Source organism: Oryctolagus cuniculus, chromosome 2 (assembly GCF_051225735.1).
Source record: "Oryctolagus cuniculus isolate XC-2025 breed Fujian yellow rabbit chromosome 2, ASM5122573v1, whole genome shotgun sequence".
In the NCBI taxonomy this organism is placed as follows: domain Eukaryota; kingdom Metazoa; phylum Chordata; class Mammalia; order Lagomorpha; family Leporidae; genus Oryctolagus; species Oryctolagus cuniculus.
This window is the reverse complement of record NC_142868.1, coordinates 164,304,726-164,326,164: the sequence shown is the minus strand read 5'-3', so window position 1 is coordinate 164,326,164 and position 21,439 is coordinate 164,304,726. Positions and strand designations below refer to the sequence as shown.

Sequence of the window (21,439 nt, the reverse complement as noted above, 5' to 3'; positions counted from 1 at the left end):
AAACTTACAGTAGTAAATATAAAAACTGTGGCCTAAATTATAAATTAACACTTTCTTTGTAGATCAAACACACTAAACAACTGACTCTTGCACATTTTCTAATGTACAGCATTTGATTTATTCTTAATTAAAAGCCCATATTTATCAATTACTGTATATATCCACATATTACTCTCTGCATAATATTGTCATTATAAATATAGTAACATAAATATCATTTATGATACTAGTGAGAGATGGAACTGAAATAACAGCACTAGGAAAACAAGGATATATATATATCAAATGTGTTGTTATTCATCATCCTTGTGAGGTAGATTTACAGGTGAGTGTTACTTTTTTTTGGCTTTATATGAATTTTTGGAACTGTCTTTTTTGTAAAAGAGCCATTATAAAGATCTAGACTATGTAAAAAATGTATTTTTTAATTTATTGCTTTTTTAAGATTTTATTTATTTGAGAAGTAGAGTTGTAGGCAGGCAGAGGGAGAGACAGAGAGAAAGGTCTTCCATATGCTGGTTCACTCCCCAAATGGCTGGAGCTGGGCCAGTCTGAAGCCAGGAGCCAGGAGCTTCTTCCAGGTTTCCCACACAGGTGCATGGCCCAAGGACTTGGGTCATCTTCCACTGCTTTCCCAGGCCATAGCAAAGAACTGTATCAGAAGAGGAGCACAGGGAACTAAAACCAGCGCCCAAACAGGATGCCAGTGCTGCAGGCGGAGCATTAACATACTGCACCACAGCACCGGCCCCAATTCATTTCTTAAAAAAAAAGTTAAACATACATCTAACTCTCAGTAAAGCACAATTCTTTTAAGATTTATTTATTTATTCTGAAAGTTAGAGTTACAAAGTGAGAAGAAGAGACAGAGAGATCTTTCATCTACTGGTTCACTCCCCAGATGGCTGCAATGGCCAGTGCTGGGACAAGTGGAAGCCAGGAACTCCTGTTAGGTCTCCCACATGGGTGGCAGGGACTCAGGCGCTTGGGCTCTCCTCCACTTCTTTCCCAGGACATTAGCAGGGAACTAGGTCAGAAATGGAACAGTCTGGACACAAAACAGTGGCCCATATGGGATGTCGGCATTGCAGCTGGCAGCTTTACCTGCTGCACCACAACATTAGCCCCTAAAGCACAATTCTAAAAAGGAGACGCACTTACCAAATCAGGAATTTTTTCAGATGGATGAAACATAGTCTTAACAAAAAGAATAACAGCTAATCCAGATGTGCTCTGAATAGTCTGTAGGAGGTCATCTATTTGGCAAAAAAAATAGCAAGAGTAAGCATGTATTAAAAGAGATCCTGGTACAGTGGAAAGAACAGATGCTTTTGGGTCAAACAGTCCTGGGAATAATTTCTAGCTGGACCACTTCCTAAAGCAGATTTTAGACAAAATTATTTCTGCTCCCAGGGACTCAGCTGTCTCCTCCATAAATGTGGCAAATGAGCTCCTATCTGACACAGCTGCTGTATGTTTACATGAACAATGAACACAGACCTTCTGATATGCAATAAATGTGATTCCTTTCTCCAACATCCACTCTCTTCCTCCACACTCACTGCCTCCTAGCACAACTGGCAGCAATACCAACTATGCCCTCCCCTCCACAGATGCCTCAGCCAACTCTCATCTGCAAATACTTTCCCTGAAAGAGATGGCAGGGCTTGTGTACCGAACCCAAATTAATGCTAATTACAAACTTTGCTATCACTAGCACTGCACCCAAAGCAATTAATCTCTATTAGCCTATGATAACAGGATGTTTTACACAATCTAGACAAGAAGTATGACAGCCACTATGATTTATGTATGAAGTACCCTTCATCCCTGATAACAAACGGTGGCTTTGACTGGGACAGACCCAGCAAGACAGGATACTTGCTTCCTCAATCTTCAGTGCAACTAAAGACAGCCGCATGAGAGAATCCAGGCCAATGAGATATAAGCAGAAGACCCTGGGTTTTTCCTGATTAAAGGTAAGGATGCAAGTAGCCCCTCTTCCTGCCTTGAATACAGACATGATAGCTGGAGTTAGAGCAGCCATTTGGCAATTATGAGACAACAAATACATGGGTGCAAAAACCAACATGCTAAAGAAGGCAGAGCAGAAAGACAGAAGATGTTTAGGTTTTAGAATCTCCGGCAGTTCTGGATCACCTGTCTCTGAACTTGCTATGTGGGAAAAGCAAGTAGGCACACTTACTTAAGTCCCTTAAGTTTAACTTTCTGTTTTGCAGCTAAATAGTTTACTGATGTATGAAGCTTTAAGATTCAGGAGAATAACAGAGCTTAGGTGCCATCAACTTCTCAGAAAAGCAGCAGTCTCATATGAAATCATGTTTTCTCTGCATATAACCAATTAAAGCTTTTTTAAAGATTAACAAATTCCTCTTCTAAAAATCAAATATCCTCTGAAAAGTTGTTTGTATGTTATATTTTAAGAAAACGTTAATCATTTTTTATTTTTATTTTTGACAGGCAGAGTGGACAGTGAGAGAGAGAAACAGAGAGAGAAAGGTCTTCCTTTTGCCGTTGGTTCACCCTCCAATGGCTGCCGCGGCCGGCCGGCGCACCGCGCTGATCCGATGGCAGGAGCCAGGAGCCAGGTGCTTTTCCTGGTCTCCCATGGGGTGCAGGGCCCAAGCACCTGGGCCATCCTCCACTGCACTCCCTGGCCACAGCAGAGGGCTGGCCTGGAAGAGGGGCAACCGGGACAGAATCCGGCGCCCCGACCGGGACTAGAACCCGGTGTGCCAGCGCCGCAAGGTGGAGGATTAGCCTAGTGAGCCGCGGCGCCGGCCTAATCATTTTTTCTTAATATCCAGCTGATATGCTGAGCAAAAAGAAAAATGGAAATAATAATTAGACAGTAACTAGAACTTTCACTATTTACCATGGTTAAAAACATAGAAACAGGCCGGCGCCGCGGCTCACTAGGCTAATCCTCCGCCTAGCGGCGCCGGCACACCGGGTTCTAGTCCCGGTCGGGGCGCCGGATTCTGTCCCGGTTGCCCCTCTTCCAGGCCAGCCCTCTGCTGTGGCCAGGGAGTGCAGTGGAGGATGGCCCAGGTGCTTGGGCCCTGCACCCCATGGGAGACCAGGAAAAGCACCTGGCTCCTGGCTCCTGCCATCGGATCAGCGCGGTGCGCCGGCCGGCCGCGGCGGCCATTGGAGGGTGAACCAACGGCAAAAGGAAGACCTTTCTCTCTGTTTCTCTCTCTCACTGTCCACTCTGCCTGTCAAAAATAAAAATAAAAAAAAAAAAAAAAAAAAAAAACATAGAAACAATGACATGCTATTTTTTTCCCCAATCAGTCTAACAAAACCAGTCATTTATTGTTTTTTACAAATGAGAGCTCTGAAGAGAGCTAATTAATATTTGCTTTTAATTAAGTTAAATTCATATGTACATTGCCATCTAGAATGGAAGGTAAAGGAAGAAAGGATAATTTAGCTTTTCATGTAGCTACGTATGTTTTACATAATGCTTTTTATTTAACTTATTATTGAACTATAAAACAGATACAAAAAATTACTCAAAATGATGTATAGCTTAATAAATTACTAGGTGTTCATCCTGGTCCCCTCCATCAAAGGCAAAATACAGAACTTGGTCCCCAGCCCTGAAGGCTCTTTCTTAGACCTCTTCATAGTCACAATCCCCTCTCTCACTCTTCCGCTTTTCACCGTAATTACTTCCTTGTGTTTCCTCAATAGCTGTAGCAATCAAATGTGGATTCCTAAACATTATGGTTACTGTGATAATTTTCTAAAATGTAATGCCTTTCATCTAAAGCTGCCGCCCTTTGTCCCTTTCTACTAAAATCTCTCTCTTGAGGACCCCCAGCCGCTGGCACTGAACAGTTTCCTGGAGTCTGGGTGCTGTGTCGCTGACTGATCCTGTTCCCCTGTGCTGCAAGTTGGCAGCTAACTCAGAAACAGCATTATTCTCCAGTTCAATCCCTTTGGGAAGGCTATAGGTAGGAACAGGAAGACTATGAGGCACATGCTGATGGTTTTCTGTTTCTGTAATATCAGCTACTATCGATGCTCAATGCCTATGTTAGTTCACTGGAGGCTACAAAACTGATATTCTATCACTTCATTTTAATTCATTTATTGAAATACTTTTATAAATGGTCACTTCCTTTCATACACTGCTTAATTTTCTAGGGGTACAGTTCACATAACTAGATGAGCCATAAGAAGGAATACTGTGACCAGGCACACAATCAGCAACTACTGTCATTATTTGTAACACCTGCTGCTAAGGAAAACTGAATGGGTTGCACCAATCTTTTCAGATCTTCCCTTTGTATATGGAAATTTTGTCTAAAGACTTGTTTTGCTACTTGAGGCTTTCAAATACTAAGGTAGTTTTCTTTCTTGCATGTAATACACACAGCTTAGAAAACTCCTTTGGCTGGCACCACGTCTCATTAGGCTAATCCTCCGCCTGCAGCGCTGGCACCCCGGGTTCTAGTCCTAGTCGGGGTGCTGGATTCTGTACCAGTTGCTCCTCTTCCAGTCCAGCTCTCTGCTTTGGCCCGGGAGTGCAGTGGAGGATGGCCCAGGTCCTTGGGCCCTGAACCCGCATGGGAGGCCAGGAGGAAGCACCTGGCTCCTGGCTTCGGATCGACACAGGCGCCAGCCACAACGCACCAGCCGTAGCAGCCACTTGAGGGGTGAACCAATGGAAAAGGAAGACCTTTCTCTCTGTCCTTCTCTCTCTCACTGTCTAACTCTGCCTGTCAAAAAAAAAAGAACATTTAACATTACCCCTTGCTGAATCGGTACATTTGAAAGAAAAAAAGAATTAAAACTATGTTATCGGGGCTGGCGCCATGGCACACTAGGTTAATCCTCCGCCTGTGGCACCGGCATCCGATATGGGCACCAGTTCTAGTCCCAGCTGCTCCTCTTCCAGTCCAGCTCTCGGCTGTGGCCTGGGAAAGCAGCAGAGGGTGGCCCAAGTGCTTGGTCCCCTGCACCCATCTGGGAGACCAGGAAGAAGCACCTGGCTCCTGGCTTCAGATCGGGCAGTTCTGGCCATTGCAGACAATTGGGGAGTGAACCATCGGATGGAAGACCTCTCTCTCTCTCTCTCTCTCTCTCTGTAACTCTGTCAAATAAATAAATGAAATCTTTAAAAAAAAAAAAAAACTATGTTATCCAGGGCCTTTCCCTACTCTGAAAAGTTGGGGAAGGAGAAATTCAATCTTTCAGTCAACTATATCCAACAATCAATCAATATAAACACAAATATAAGATACAATAATATATATATATATTTCATAACATTATTAGGAAAAGCCGATTAATCCCCAAAGGTAACCATCATTTGTTGCTACACTTACCATCACTTAAAAACTTGGTGAAAATACTCAGCAACCTACACATACTTTGCCACACGGGAGAACTGGAAGTCTTCCAAAGATTTCCCTGGAAACTTTGTACTTTCTGTATTAACATCACCGAAACTCTAATGCCTACCAATAAGTCATTCATCAACTGTGTTTGAACAATATGATTTCCAGCAAATTTTCTACAAAGAAGAGAAGACATTATTACAAAAGGAAATTCAAATAAAACTATCACCATTTCTACACTTCTCAAAAATAAACATGTTCCTCAATCACAGGGTCCAAATCAATTTTAGATTATAATAGACATTTACACCTCTACCTTCCATACCCACAAACATTCCAATTATGCAGACATTTACTGCAAATTTCAACACTGAAATAACCTCAGTAAGTCCCTCTTCCTCAACCAATAACTAACTTAGCTTCTCTCTTACATGACAAAGGTATAAAAAAAAAACAAGAAAAACTGGTAAAACTTACAAATTTCAACACGCCTGGAACTTGAACCAGCTTTCTTTACCTGGCTTCCAAGACGTCAGGCTCTGCTGGATGTTCTACTTCACCGCTGCTCTTTCACAGACACCTGGGCTTGCTCATCTCTCTCTATGCTAAAGCTCCCTTAAGTCCTTAGTTCTCTTCTATTCTCCATCTCTCTCCCTTGATGCTAACCTCCTGCAGTTCATAAATTACAATCTCTGTAACAACAATTGCAAAAAATCTCCAACTCAGACCTCTCTAATCTCTAATGCACACCCTAAGAGTGTTTCTAACTGCCTACGCAGTAGCTTCACTTGGATGTCTAACAGCTGTCTCAAAATACGTGAACTTTCGTTCAACTCCAAACTTTCTCTTTCTTCTTCATCCCACTGGTAAGAAAATCCTGTTGTTGCACCTTCCAAAACAGATTGCCTCCACTGCTACCACCTTGGCCTGAACCACTTTCATCTCTCCCTCAGACTACTGACTGCTCAGCTTCCACCACTGCCACTCTCAGTTTATTCTCAACACAGTAGAACCCACGGTGATCCCGTGAAAAAAATGTTATGAGGCAGGCGTTAATCCTAGTGCTTACAACTCCTGCTATCCCCGTATCAGAGTGCCTGGGACCAATTCCTGGTTAATTCCAACTTCCTACTAATGCACACCCTAAGAGGCAGCAGATGATGGTTCAAGTACTTGGACCCCTACCACATATGCAGAAGACCCAGATGGAATTCCAGGTCCCTGGTTTCAGTCTGGCCCAGCTCTGGTTGTTGCAGGCATCTGGAGGGTGAACCAGTGGATGGAAGATCATTAATATCCCCAAAGAGATAACAGAGGACACTTTACCTACGAAATGAGAACAGGATGCTAAGAAAAACTCAAAGGTTCAAAGGTCAGTGGGTGAAAGACCTCTTCCCTTTCTTATTTATTCTCATAATTAATTCGACTTTTCTTAAGATTTATTTATTTGACAGGCAAAGTGAAAGAGAGAGAGAGAGAGAGAGTCTTCCATGTTCTGGTTCACTCCCCAAATGGCTACAATAGCCAGGGCTGGACCAGATTGAAGCCAGGATCCAGGAATTCTCACACATGAATGCAGGTCTCACACATGAATGCAGGAACCAAAGCACTTAAGCCATCATCCGATGGCCACAATAGCAGCGTGCCAGATCAGAAGCGGAGCCACAGTAACAGGGAGCTAGATCAGAGCTAGATCAGAAGTGGAGCAGCTGGGACTTGAACCAGCACTCAGATATGGGATATGAGTGATGCAAGCAGGGCTTAACCAGCTGTGCCACAACACTAACCCCTATTCAACTTCTTAAAATTAGATGGTAAACTTCTAAAAAATAAATTTAAATAACCAGGTCATATATTAATGAAGAGGGATGGAAACACCTGTTTTGAGAACTTTCTGAAGATTTTGCTCGTAGAGAGTCAATATACAAATCTCAGTGTGTATGCACATACACAAGCATGCAAATACACAGCACTTGCCTGTTTTCTTCCAGGATCTCAACTAAACTCTTCTGCAGAAAATGGAGCACTGAAACAGAGATCATAATGACAAACAAGAGTTTAAAACCATGACCTGCAATTCCTGTATAAGAAAATATTTTAAATCACCATGGCCTAAAATGTTATCACAATATAGAAGCAGAAATCAGAAAGCAGGAACATGATATAACTCAGTTGTCTGTGGTACTCCATCTATTGACAAGAAATTCAAATGAGCCAATTCCAAAATGACTCATATAATCCGTCACCTCTTGGAACAAAGCCAAATAGGACTTACCACTTTTAAGCAGATTATCAACACTCGCTCTGCCTGCAGGGAGAAAAATGAACACTGGTAAGGAGTTTCAGGACTAAAAGGAACTTTATTTAAAAGCAATGATGTAGTGACTGGTGTGAGCCAGAACAAGTACTAGAAAAGCACAAGCTTACCCAAGTTAAAGCTCTCCATACAGGAAGACAGATTGTCAAATACTTTCCTATAAGAATATACATCAGTAGTATTCAACTCCTCCTCAAGACGAAAAGTAAAACTGTATATAGCCTCAGTCAGACAAAATTCAGGTAGGCCATTCAGTGAACTAGAAAAGAACAAAATATTAAAAATCTGACAACCTAGTAGTATTGCATATGCAGGGAGGGAGGAGAATCAAACAAATATAGGAATATTGACTTCAGCCTTCAAAATACAGGCAAAAAAGTACAACTTCACACCACCATTACTACAATTCCCTGGTCTACCATCTCTCGTCTGGTCTCTGAGTCCATTTAGCCTCCTCCCATCCTCTAGACTACTACCAACAGAGCTGTCAAAGTGATCCGACCAAAACACCACGTTACTTCTCTGCCTAAAAGCCTCCAACAACTTCCTTCTCAAAGTAGCTGCCAAAATGGTTACAATGACCTGCCAGATGCTAGGCCATCTGCCCACCGCTAGCTGTCTGACCCACCTCAGGGCCTTGTTCGCACAGCTCTAGCTACAAGGCCTTCCTCTCTTCTGACAACAGGCCAAAGTCACTGCCCTTGCTATTTCCTCCGCCCAGAACACTCTTCCCTCCGACACCCAGCAATCACTGCCTCCCCTCTCAGGTCAGTCTCCAATATCACCTTATCACATCTGACCAACACTGTACAAAGTAACCACCACACTTGAAATCAGACCCTCAGCCATGCTCAGTGCTCCCTTTTCCCCTTCTGCTTTCCTTTTCTCCATAGCAGTCACACTAGCGAATACACTATATGTGTTATTTAGTCTATTTGCTATCTACCTGTGGGAATGGAACATCAGTAGCTCTAGACTCTTCCATTCTCTGTATCTCTACTTCCTGGAAAAATGCTTGAAACAGTAGGCAGTCAATAAAAATCTATTGAATGGATAAATTAAATGTATGTCAATTTTACCTCAATCTCAATCAAAGCAATAGTTTTTTTGTTTGTTTGTTTGTTTGTTTGTTTTTGACAGGCAGAGTTAGTGAGAGAGAGAGAGAGAGAGAGAGAAAGGTCTTCATTCTGTTGGTTCACCCCGCAATGGCCGCTACGGCTGGCACTATGCCGATCCAAAGCCAGGAGCCAGGTGCTTCCTCCTGGTCCCCCACGCAGGTGCAGGCACCCAAGCACTTGAGCCATCCTCCACTGCCTTCCTGGGCCATAGCAGAGAGCTGGACTGGAAGAGGAGCAACTGGGACAGAACCAGCGTCCCAACCGGGACTAGAACCAGGGGTGCTGGTGCCACAGGCGGAGGATTAGCCTAGTGAGCCGCAGCACCAGCAGCAATAGGTACTTTTTTAAACTATATCAAATGATGGTACAGAAACAAGTGTTGTTTTGGTGTATGAACCCAAGTTTAAAATCAAGCACATGTGCATACAACATATAATATAATAAAATGGCATTCCAAATGTAGAGAAAGATGGGTTATTCAACAGTTCAGATTAGGTGACTCTCCACATAGAAAACAAAACTAAGTTGAATCCCTACCTCACCCAACAGTCAAAACTTAATTTCAGATGGATTTAAAAGTAAAACAATGGGGCCAGTGCTATGGCATAGTGGGTAAAGCCGTCACCTACAGTGTCAACATCCCATATGGCACCAGTTCAAGTCCTAGCTGTTCCACTTCCGATCCAGCTCTCTGCTAAGGTCTGGGAAAGCAGTATAAGATGGCCCAAGTCCATGGGCACCTGCACCCACATGAGAGACCCAGAAGAAGCTCCTGGATTCTGGCTTTGGATTGACACAGCTCCACTAGCTGTGGCCAATTGGGAAGTGAACCAGCAGATGGAAGATTCTCTCTCTGCCTCTCCTTCTCTCTCTGTGTAACTCTTTCAAATAAATAAACAAATCTTAAAAAAAAAAAAAAAGTAAAACAAAAAAAGAGAATAAACAAGTCTTTATAATCTTGTATTAGAGAAAGCAAACATCAGCAAAGCATGAAACTCAGATATATACACAGTACAAATAAAATTTGCAGTGTTCATAACAAAAAATTTTCTTAAAGACAAGATAGCATGAAGAAAGTCTAAAGAGAAGTAACAATGTATCTGACATACAACCTAATACTCAGCTCTTACAAATCAAGAAAACATTTCTAATAAGAAAATGTACATTAGATGAAATTAAAATTAGTCAATAAAACTCCACATATTAAAAAATGTTCAATCATACTAATAATTTGTGAATTGCAAATTACAACCAGATAGTATATCTTACCTATTAGATTTAAAGATTGATATTATCTAGAATTGAAAAAATAGGAAGAAACAGGCACTCTCATTCACTGTTGGCAAAAGTATCGATTAAAATAGCTTTTTGGCGCACCATCTAGCAATATTTACCAAAAATTTGATTGTTTTTTAAATTTTTTGTATTTGAAAGGCAAAGAGGGGCCGGCGCTGTGGCGCAGCGGGTTAAACGTCCTGGCCTGAAGCACCAGCATCTCATATGGGCGCCAGTTCTAGTCCCAGCTGCTCCTCTTCCAGTCTAGCTCTCTGCTATGGCCTGGGAAAGCAGTAGATGATGGCCCAAGTCCTTGGGCCCCTGCACCCGTGTGGGAGACCTGGAAGAAGCTCCTGGCTCCTGGCTTCGGATCGGCGTAGCTCTGGCCGTTGCAGCCATCTGGGGAGTGAATCATCGGATGGAAGGCCTCTCCTCTCTCTATGTAACTCTGACTTTCAAATAAATAAATAAATATTAAAAAAAAAAAAAAAAAGAAAGGCAGAGACAGAGACAAAAAGAGAGCTCATTCATCCATTGGTTCATGTCCCAATGTCCAAAATAGCCAGAAATGAGTCAGGCTTAAGCCAGAAGATGAGAATTTAATCCAGGTCTCTCACGTAGGTGGGAGAAACACAAGGGCTTGAGCCATCACCTGCTGTTTGTGGATGTTCCAGGTGGTACTTTTTTTTTTTAAAATATTTATTTATTTATTTATTTATTTGAAAGACAGAGTTACAGAGAGGCAGAGGAAGAAAGAAAGAAAGAAAGAGAGAGAGAGAAAGAGAGAGGGTCAGGGAGGTCTTCCATCCACTGGTTCACTACCCAAATGGCTGCAACAGCTGGAACTGAGCCAATCCAAAGACAGGAGCCAGGAGCTTCTTCCGGGTCTCCCACTCAGGTACAGGAGCCCAAGCACTTGGGCCATATTCCACTGCTTTCCCAGGCCATAGCAGAGAGCTGGATTGGAAGTGGAGCAGCCGGGACTAGAACTGGCGCCCATATGGGATGCTGGCACTGCAGGCAATGGCTTTACCTGCTACACCACAGCACTGGCACCCCAGCTGTTTTAATTACTGCATCAAACACTTCACCCCAAGTTACATGTTTTTTACTTCAACTTAGGAAAAAAAGGGGGTGAGGGGTGGTTATATTATCTGTAAGATATTCTTTCATTAAGAAAAAAAAGCAGGGACCAGTGCTGTGGTAAAGCCAACACCTGTGATGCCAGCATCGGATATGGGTGGCAATTGGAGCCCTGCCTGTTCCACTTCCAATCCAGCTCCTTGAAAATGTGCTTAGGAAAGCAGCAGAGGATGGACCAAGTGTTTGGGGCCTTGTCACCCACACCCACACAGGACACCCAGAAGAAGCTCCTGGCTCCTGGCTTCGGCTTGGCCCAGGCCCAGCCATTGAGGCCATCTGTGGAGTGAACCATTGGATGAAAGACCTTTCTCTCTCTGCCTCTCTCCAACTCCACCTTTCAAATAAATAAATGTTTTTAAATTTTTTTTAAAAAACAAGCTCTAGAGTATAATGAAGAGTATATGCCCATTTGTACAAAAAAGAAAAAAGAAAATATAACACATATATGCTAAGGCCCCCCAAAAATGGTCTAGAAAGATATCAAAATGTTATGTGATAGGCCGGCGCCGTGGCTCACTAGGCAAATCCTCCGCCTTGCGGCACCGGCACACCGGGTTCTAGTCCCGGTTGGGGTGCCGGATTCTGTCCCGGTTGCCCCTCTTCCAGGCCAGCTCTCTGCTGTGGCCCGGGAGTGCAGTGGAGGATGGCCCAAGTGCTTGGGCCCTGCACCCCATGGGAGACCAGGCTAAGTACCTGGTTCCTGCTATCGGATCAGCGCAGTGCGCAGGCCGCAGCACGCCGGCCGCGGCGGCCAATGGAGGGTGAACCAACGGCAAAGGAAGACCTTTCTCTCTGTCTCTCTCTCACTGTCCACTCTGCCTGTCAAAAAATAAATAAATAAAAATTTAAAAAAAAATGTTATGTGAGAAGTAAGCATTTGGCAGTGGTTAAGACACCACTTGGGATGCCTGCCTCCCCTATCAGAGAACACAGGTTCAGATCCCAGCCCCTTTCCTGATTCCAGCTTCCTGCTAATGCGAACACAAGATAGCAGGTAAGGACTCAAGCAGTTAGGTCCCTGCCTCTCAAATGGGAGACCTGGATTGAATTTCTGCTCCCAGGTGAACCTGGTCAAGCCCCAGCTGTTATGTGAATTTGGGGAGTGAACCAGTAGATGGACATCTCTGCCTTTCAAATTAATGAATGAATATTTTAAGTAAAAAAAAATTGTTAAGTGACAACTATCAAGGAAACTAAGATAAGCCAGAAAGAGTAAAATAGCAGCCTCACACTTCATTTTGTATCCTTCTATATTGTGTAAAATTTTCACATTGAACCGGCATTCCATATGGGCACTAGTTGGAGTGGCAGCTGCTCCACTTCTGATCCAGCTCTCTGCTGTGGCCTAGGAAAGCAGCAGAAGATGGCACAAGTTCTTGAGCCCCTGTACCTACGTGGGAGACTCAGAAGAAGCTCCTGGTTCCTGGCCTCAGATTGGACCAGCTCTGACCATTGCGGCCATTTAGGGAGTGAACCAACGGATGGAAGACCTCTCTCTTTCTCTCTGCCTCTGCCTCTCTGTAACTCTGCCTTTCAAATAAATAAATCTTTTACAAAAAGAAGAAGAACAGATAGAAAAAGTAGAGGAAAAAAAATGACAGATTTAAATATAACCAATAAATTGGGGTGGATATCCGGCCTAGCAATTAAGAAGTGGGTTATGATGTCTATGTCCCATATCAGAATGCCTAGGTTTGACTCCTGTCTCCAGCTCCTGACTCCAGCTTCCTGCTAATATGTCACCTGGGAGGCAGTAGGTTACACCTCAAATACTTGTGTTCCTAATTCTCCCATATAGGAGAACTATATTGAATACTAGGCTCCTAGCTTCAGCCCCAGCCCAGCCCTAGCCAGCCCCACTCATTGCAAGCATTTGGAAAATGAAAAGCTGACAGGAGCCACCTCTGCCTCTCTTCTTCTAAAATAAACAAAATTTTTAAAAATTTTAAAAATAAACATAACTTGGGGCCAGTGTTGTGGTACAGCTGGTTAAGTTGCCACCTGCAACACCAGAATCCCATATTACTGCCAGCTCATGTCCCAGCTGCTCCAGTTCTGGCCCAGCTCCCTGCTACATGTGCCTGGGAAAGCAGCAGAAAATGGCCCAAGTTGGGCCCCTGCCCCCCATGTGGGAGACCTCCATGAAGCTCCTGGCCCCTGGCTTTGTCCCGGCCCTTTGAGAAGTTAATGAGCAGATGGAAGATCTCACCTCCCTGTCTCTGTAACTCTGCCTTTCAATGAATAGTTTAAAAATATATAGCTAATAAATACAAATGGATCAAGCTGGATGTCAGCAATCTATGTCCATAACAAAGCCCACAGCCTGTTTTTAAGGCCTGTCTCTAAGGTTTTTTACATTCTCACACAGTTGAGACAGATTAAAAAAAGAAAGAGGCAGGCGCCTCGGCTCAATAGGCTAATCCTCCACCTGTGGCACTGGCACCAGGGTTCTAGTCCCGGTCGGGGCGCCGGATTCTGTCCCGGTTGCCCCTCTTCCAGGCCAGCTCTCTGCTGTGGCCTGGAAGTGCAGTGGAGGATGGCCCAAGTCCTTGGGCCCTGCATCCCATGGGAGACCAGGATAAGTAGCTGGCTCCTGCCTTTGGATCAGTGCGATGCGCTGGCCGCAGCGCGCCGGCCACGGCGGCCATTGTGGAGTGAACCAACAGCAAAAGGAAGACCTTTCTCTCTGTCTCTCTCTCTCACTGTCCACTCTGCGAAAAAAAAAATAAAAAAAAGAAAGAGACTGCATAAAATTTTAGTGATATAGTTCAGTTTAGTTTGATAAAACCAAGGAAGAAACTTCAGTCACTTTCGGTCAAATTCAACATTTATAACACGGAATTTCTAGTTTCCCTTACCTTGCCAATACTTTCTTCAAGGGATTCTTTAGACTCAAAGAAAGATAAATGCCTGCTAAAACACTGAAGCAACTTCGAACCATGGGATCACACGCACCATTTTTATCTATCTTCTCCAGGAAAGGCACAATCTATAAACCAAAAAATTTAAAATAATGTTTTCTAATATCAAGTATTGTAAAGTAACATAGTCACAGATATTCCTAAGTTCTCACTACGATGCAACATGTTTTCCATGCTGCACTGTTAAGGAAACTGATTTAAAAATCTATTTTAGTATTTATTAACCTTTTTGATCCATACACCCAGAAAGAATCATAGATCTGTTACTGGTTTAATGTACAGAAAATCTGTAGCACTATTGAAAAACTAGAAATTGTGGCCAGCGCTGTGGCATAGTGGGTAGAGCCACTGCCTACGGTGCCGGCATCCCATATGGGCGCCAGTTCAAGTCTTAGCTGCTCTACTTCCGGTCCAGCCATTACAGCCATCTGGGGAGTGAACCAGCAGACAGACGGCCTCTCTCTCTCTCTCTCTCTGTCTCTCTATAATTCTGCTTTTCAAATAAAATAAATAAATCTTAATAAATATTAAAAAAAAACAAAATTAGAAACACATTTAATTACTTTCCAAAACAATACAATGAAAGCTCAGGTGGTAAATCCTACTATTGAAATACTAATAAGGATAATCTTTATATTTTAAATTAAACTTTAAATATACTTGCAAAAATTTTTTGAATATTCAGGTTAATTTTTTAAGATTTATCTCCACAGGGGCTGCTGCATTGGCATAGTAGGTTCAGCTGCTGCTCATGACATTAGCATCCCACATCAGAATGTCAGTTCGAGTCGCAGCTGCTCTGCTTCCGATCCACCTCCCTGCTAACGCACCTGGCAAAGCAGTGGAAGATGGCTCAAGAGTTTGGATCCCTGCCAGCCATGTGGGAGACCAGGATAGAGTTCTTGGCTCCTTGCATTGTAGCCACTTGGGGAATGAACCAGTAGATGAAAGATCTGTGTCTCTCTTTCTCTCTGTCACTGTGCCTTTCAAACAACTAAAAAATCTTTAAAAAAAAAATTATTTCTCGGGCCGGTGCTGTGGCATACCAGGTAAAGCCACCGCCTACAGTGCCAGCATCCCATTTGGACACCAGTTCGAGTCCTAGCTGCTCTACTTCCGATCCAGCTCTCTGCTATGGCCTGGGAAAGCAGTAGAAGATGGCCCAAGTCCTTGGGCCTCTGCACCCATGTTGGAGACCCGGAAGAAGCTGCTGGCTCCTGGCTTCAGATCAGCGCAGCTTCAGCCACTGTGGCAATTTGAGGAGTGAACTAGCAGATGGAAGACCTCTCTCTCTCTCTTTCTGCCTCTCCTTCTCTCTCTGTATAACTCTGACTTTCAAATAAATAAATAAATCTTTAAAAAAAATATTTCCACACACAAAAAAAACAGACAAGCATCTCCTATCTATTTACAACTCCTATTATGGAAAAAGTCTGAATATGGCGTTTATTATAGCTTTAAATAAAAGGACCTTTTACAATGAACAGAAAAGAAAAACTCTATGATAAACTGATATTAAACGATTGAGAGCCAAAACTGTCAGTTAGGGGCCAGCGCTGTGGCACAGCAGGTTAAAGCCCCATCCCGCAGCGCCAGCATCCCATATGGACGCTGGTTCAAGTCCCAGCTGCTCCTCTTCCAATCCAGCTCTCTGCTATGGCCTGGGAAAGCAGCAGAAGATGGTCCAGGTGCATAGGCCCCTACACCAACGTGGGAGACTCGGAGGAAGCTCCTGGCTCCTGGCTTCAGATAGGCTTAAGTTTGGCTATTGTGGCCATTTGGGGAGTGAACCAGTGGATGGAAGACCTTTCTCTCTGTCACTCTGTCTGTAACTCTGCCTCTCAAATAAATAAATAAAATCTTTTAAAAAATTGTCAGTTAAATTTCAAATTCATGGCAGCATGATAATCTTCAAGATGTATCCCTGAATACCAACCCATCCTTACCTGTTTAACATAATGGATTTGTGACACTCCATCTGTGAGTTGTGCACATTGTAACAGCAAAGAAGCCAGATTTCTCCCTTCCACATCAGCAAAAGCTACAGAATACACACACATAATTTTAATTATTTACCTCAGTTATGAATGAGTTTGTTTGTCATGCACTTTACGAAATTTTTAAATTATAAACCAAAAAACAGGTAGAATTTAGTGTAGAAATAGAACTTTTAGAAACCATTTTACATCCAAAACTGAATTTAATAAACACAGAAAAATTAAATAGAAAGAGTTTAAACATTATGCGCTATGGTATTTCAGAGATTAAAATATACTGCTTGTAAATTAGAAAATATTGTATGTTAATCTTATAATAAAGTGAAATCAGAAATCACTTACATCTTAACGTTTCAAGGTCCTGATGACAAATGGTCAATGCAGCAACTTGCATGTCTCTCTTCTTCTTCACACCCATTTTAAATAGAGTTTACAGCAGTCACTACAAGAAAGAAGAGTTTAAGGCATTGTCTAAAGTAGGGTGTCTCAACCTCAGCACTACTGACATTTTGGTCCAGGCCAGTCTTTGTGGAGAGCTGTTGTCCTATGCATCGTAGGAGGTGTACAGCACCCTTGGCCTCACAAGATGCCAGCAGGACCCCTCCTCCTCTCCATTCCCCAAGTTGAAACAACCAAAAAATTGTCTCCAAATCCCCCTGAGGAGCAAAGATTCCTGCTTTGTAGAAGAATAATTTTTTGAAACCTCAAGAACAGTATGTTATTATATAAAGTTACTTTTACCTACTACTTTATATTTTATAATACAGCAAACCCTCATTTCTATAAAAACAAAAGAAACCATCATAGATTTTCCAAACTTCAGTTGAGTCACACTAATCTCAGGACTTGTTAGACAGACATTCCAGGAGACATCATTGTATGCTGATACCTGCAAAATCTTTGGTAAAGGAAACTTTGGTATACTGTGCTTGTGAGTGTACTTGCAAGTCAACAGACCAACGGGTTTAGAACGGGCTAACCAAGCCCCACTATATACACTATACACTAATCTATTCTCTCCAGACTATCTGGAGAGAAGTCACTAGGGAAATGCCACAGGAATCTTATCTTGGCACACTTTGCATTTTTTAGGATTGTTGGCACAAAGATCAAAGGACATAACATTATGCACGTATACAAGGCGCAAAGCTGTGGGGATATGGATGACACAATCAGTACTGAAAACAGTTCAACCAGGCCTGAGTCAAGGCAAAGCAGGTAAAGCCACTGCCTGTGATGCTGGCATTCCATGAGCAGCAGTTCATGTCCTGGCTGTTCCACTTCCCATCCAGCTCCCTGCTAATGTGCCTGGGGAAGCAGTGGAAGATAGCTCAAGTCCCTGGGCCCCTGCCACCCATGTGGGAGACCCAGAAGAAGCTCTTGGCTCTTGGCTTTGGCCTGGCCCAGCCCTGGCCACTGCAGCCATTTGGGGCATGAACCAGCAGATGGAAGATCTCTTTTTCTCTCCCTCTCTCTATCTTTCAAATAAATAAAGTAACTCCTAAAACAAAAAAACAGTTCAATGAATTGGAATAATTAGTAATATGAAATTTACCAAGATGAAACAGAAATAAAGGTAAAATGCTCGATTTAGCTTAGAAAAACACACATTGAAGTACAGAATGGGAAAGCAGAGGGAGGTGAAATATGGTTTGAAACAGCTCAAGATGCAAGCCAAAAGCACTCAATCCCTGCTGTAACCCACACGAGCAGACGGCCTGACCAAGGCAGTGCCTGCGTGCTCAGTCTCGTGCACAGGTCAGGAGACACGTGGAGCGCTATGGACCGTGCTGCTGGCCACTTTCATGAGCCGTGATGAGGAACAAGCAGATGTCTGAAGGGCCTAGGGGGCATCTCTTTCAGTCAACAGCTCAGACAGCAAAGGTGTCGAGCCTGGAGAGAAGAGGAGGCCAGGAGACTTACAACAGCTGCTGGACAGCTCCGAACAACAAAAGCAAGTAGATTTCCTTTGTCCCACTAATTTCTTTTGAGTAAGGAAAAATCAGCCCAAGGTTCAGGGAGACAGATTCCGGCTCAGCATGAAAGAACGCTATGGTCCCATGACGGAATGGGCTACCTTATAAACAGAGAATCTCCCAGCACTGGGACTATCCAAACAGAAGCTGACTGAACACTTTTTTCCCCCAGATGCCTGACAGAGCTCCTAACGCTGTCCTCACTTCTGCACTGTCCTCCATCTCTCCAGTCATCAAATCTACCTTAAACACTAACCAAGCCAAATTGCCTATTTGCTTAAAAACTTCCAAAGGCTCCCAGTTACTGTCAGAATAAATAAATAAAATAAACCCAAACTCAGAAGTTTAGTTTTCAAGCCCCTAAAAGCAGGGGTGGGAAAACTTTTTTTTTCTACCAAAGGTCTTTTGGATATTTACAACATTATTTGAGAGTCATACAAAATGAACAACTTAAAAATTAGCCTCTTAATCCTCTGCCTGTGGCGCCGGCACCCCAGGTTCTAGTCCTGGTTGGGGCGCTGGATTGTGTCCCGGTTGCTCCTCTTCCAGTCCAGCTCTCTGCTGCGGCCCAGGAAGGCAGTGGAGGATGGCCCAAGTGCTTGGGTCCTGCACCCGCAGGAGAAACCAGGAGGAAGCACCTGGCTCCTGGCTTCAGACTGGCGCAGCGCGGCGGCTGGCGCAGCTGTAGCAGCCATTTGGGAAGTGAACCAACGGAAAAAGACCTTTCTCTCTGTCTCTCTCTCACTGTCTAACTCTGCCTGTCAAAAAAAAAAAAAAAAAAAATTAGCCTCTTATATGAGACGTATTGAATTTCACATCCTGCCTACAGCTGCCTTGGCAGGGTCAGACCAAACGATTTCACAGGCCTTATACAGCCCCCAGGATGGACATTTCCCACCCCCGGGAAATAATCCGGTCTTGCCTTCCTCTTTGTTGTCAAATCGGTCCCCTCTTCACCAGCTCAGGGCTTCATACCTCCTCCTGAGGCTCTTATTCCCACCTAAGGGGAATCAGGTATCCTCCCACATCTGCACAAGGCTGGCTCCTTCTCATCACTCAGATCTGCTTCGTATCACCTCCCAAGAGTCTTCCACGACTGCTCTATCTAAAACGGCACCACTCTCACACACACACACACACACACACACACACACACACACCACTTCCATTTCTTCACAGCACTTTACTGAAATTGGGATAACCCATACATTGCATATTGTCTGACTCCCCTAGCAGTAAACTCCATGAAGGCAGCAACTTTAATCTGTTTTGTTCATTTTGATTCTCGATTCCTAACACCGCATTTGGCAAACAGTGGGTGTTTAATAAATTTGATGACTAAATCAATGACTCAATTAACAAACAATGGTCAGAGACGACATAGAAGGAATATATTGCAGAAAGGTAGACGATCTGATATCTGAATTCAACTCTACATCAAAGTGACAGGCTTAGCTCTAACACTTAAGAAACCATGGTCCATTTGGGATGTAAAAAAAAAAAAAAAAGGAAAAAGTAAAGCAATGCTTTAATAGCATGTGAGCAACCACTTAACCAAAAATGCTACTAAAATTGGAAGCAGCTGGCCTGGCATCGCCCAGGGAGGAATTCAGTAAGTTACATCCAGGGGAATGGCTGAGGCTCACTCCCTAGGGAAGTGACCACGGTACAAAATGAGAAGGGACTGAGAAGGCAACCTGGGAGCCTGCTCTCTGGTGAATGATGAGCTGTAGCAGGATCTGATCTTGGAACCCTCGGGAATGACACAGAAATGGACTCGGTGATTATGCGAGCTCACGGGGTGTCACACACGTGTGTCCAGGAGAACTGAGCCTCCACCCCAAGGTCCTGCTTAGGCGGCAGGAGGTGCCCGCCAACCTCTGCTCCTGGGTCCCACTTACAGCTTCCCTTTAGAACGCGGTTAACTCCCACCTACACCTTTCTGGCTGACGCCCACAAACATTCTCTGGGCAATTTCCGAACCACGTGGAGTGGGAGGAATGACAGGTGAACAAACTGGTTAAAGCGCTGTCTCCATGGAGATCTACGCGACCGGAAATCAGTTTCACAGTCGCCCTACGCGGGCGATACCAAAAGGCCGGAAAGGGTGCGACCCGCCAGATGGTCCTAGCAAACCGGCCGGCTGCGCGGAGAAGAGTGAGTGGCGCGCCATCGCGGGTCTGACAGGCATCACGCCTGGGAGCCGAACCTAGTGCCCGTGGGCGTCCGAGCCGAGCCGCGGATGTCCTGACGAGTCCCGGAAGCTGGTCTAGTTCTGCCGCTTCTCCGTGGCCCGCAACGTGGTCTGTGATCGACTACCGGGTCGCCGAGGAGAGAGGGAGGCAGGGCCTGGAGGAGGATTCATCGCGATATGAAGCGGGAGCAGACTCTCCAATTAGGAGGCCGGTCAGCCGTGATGTCACCATGGGTGGGCGTGGCAAGCGGATTTGATTGGACGGCGAGCCGCTGGGGCGGACCGAGCGGGCTGGAACCGCGCCCACGGGACTTCTGCGCAGCCTGGACTGCGGGCTCTGCACCCACCTTGTGTGGAGGATCCTGTCTACCTCAATCAGGGCCCTCCTCCTTCTTCCCACGCGGTTTACCCGGCGCGGAGATGGGGAGAAAACCAGCCCCGGCTGCGGGGACTAGGAGCCCGGCGCCTTTGGAGCCTGCGAGCTGGGGGAAGAGGACTGGGCAGGAACCTAACCGAAGCGGCGCGAAGAATTTGGGCTCAAATGAGAAGTGAACGGACGTGTGCCGGGGTGCACCTGCTCCTTCTGCAGACCGTGAGCTGTGTGGTCGGGGCGTCGTCCCCGCGTTAGGATACGCGTATTACGCAGCTCGCGCGAGTTGTCAGATTCTTTCCTTCCGAAATAAGCGACAGCGCCGCGCACTCCTCGAGGCGCCGGGGCAAGGGACAAGATCGGGAAACACGCGATGCCATCTGAGCAGCGGTAACTCGGCAAGTGCTGGGAAGCATCCTTTCCCCGCCCGATCTTCCTCAGACAGAATGATGACTTTTTAAGCGATGGCGTCTCTGAGTTGCCTTGTTTTCTGCGTCACTGAACCAGATACAGTTTTGTTTGGTTTTGAGCCTTATTTCTGGAGTTGGATGTGTATTGCCCAGCAGTTTGCTCCTTTGAGCATTGTTTTTGGGATTCGCCCACATAAAAGCAGGTGGCTGTCATTCTGTCATTCCCTGTTGCTCATTATCCCATCGATTAATACACTACAGTTAGGTGTCCATGCTGCCACCTGCACACGTGGGCTATTTCCAGCTTTTCCTCTAACAGTGCTGCTCTTGAACTCTTGTGCATCTC

At 44.5% G+C, this 21,439-nt stretch overlaps 1 protein-coding gene across 3 annotated transcripts in view; it reads right to left on the bottom strand.

Annotated features, from left to right (window-relative positions):
* Positions 1-20,485, bottom strand: part of THADA (THADA armadillo repeat containing) — a 233,154-nt gene extending 212,669 nt beyond the window's left edge. For all 3 annotated transcript variants that reach the window (XR_016229415.1, XM_070069195.2, XM_089326478.1), the window contains exons 1-9: positions 20,329-20,485; positions 16,486-16,585; positions 16,093-16,187; positions 14,084-14,214; positions 7,800-7,948; positions 7,648-7,680; positions 7,350-7,398; positions 5,361-5,548; positions 1,162-1,256 (exon numbers count right to left, since the gene is read on the bottom strand). Coding sequence is in view for 2 of the 3 variants with exons in the window: in XM_070069195.2 (XP_069925296.2) it covers positions 1,162-1,256; positions 5,361-5,548; positions 7,350-7,398; positions 7,648-7,680; positions 7,800-7,948; positions 14,084-14,214; positions 16,093-16,187; positions 16,486-16,561 (816 nt within the window). In the remaining variant the exon portion in view is untranslated. The remainder of the gene's footprint in view (positions 1-1,161; positions 1,257-5,360; positions 5,549-7,349; positions 7,399-7,647; positions 7,681-7,799; positions 7,949-14,083; positions 14,215-16,092; positions 16,188-16,485; positions 16,586-20,328) is intronic.
* Between the last annotated feature and the right edge of the window lie 954 nt (positions 20,486-21,439).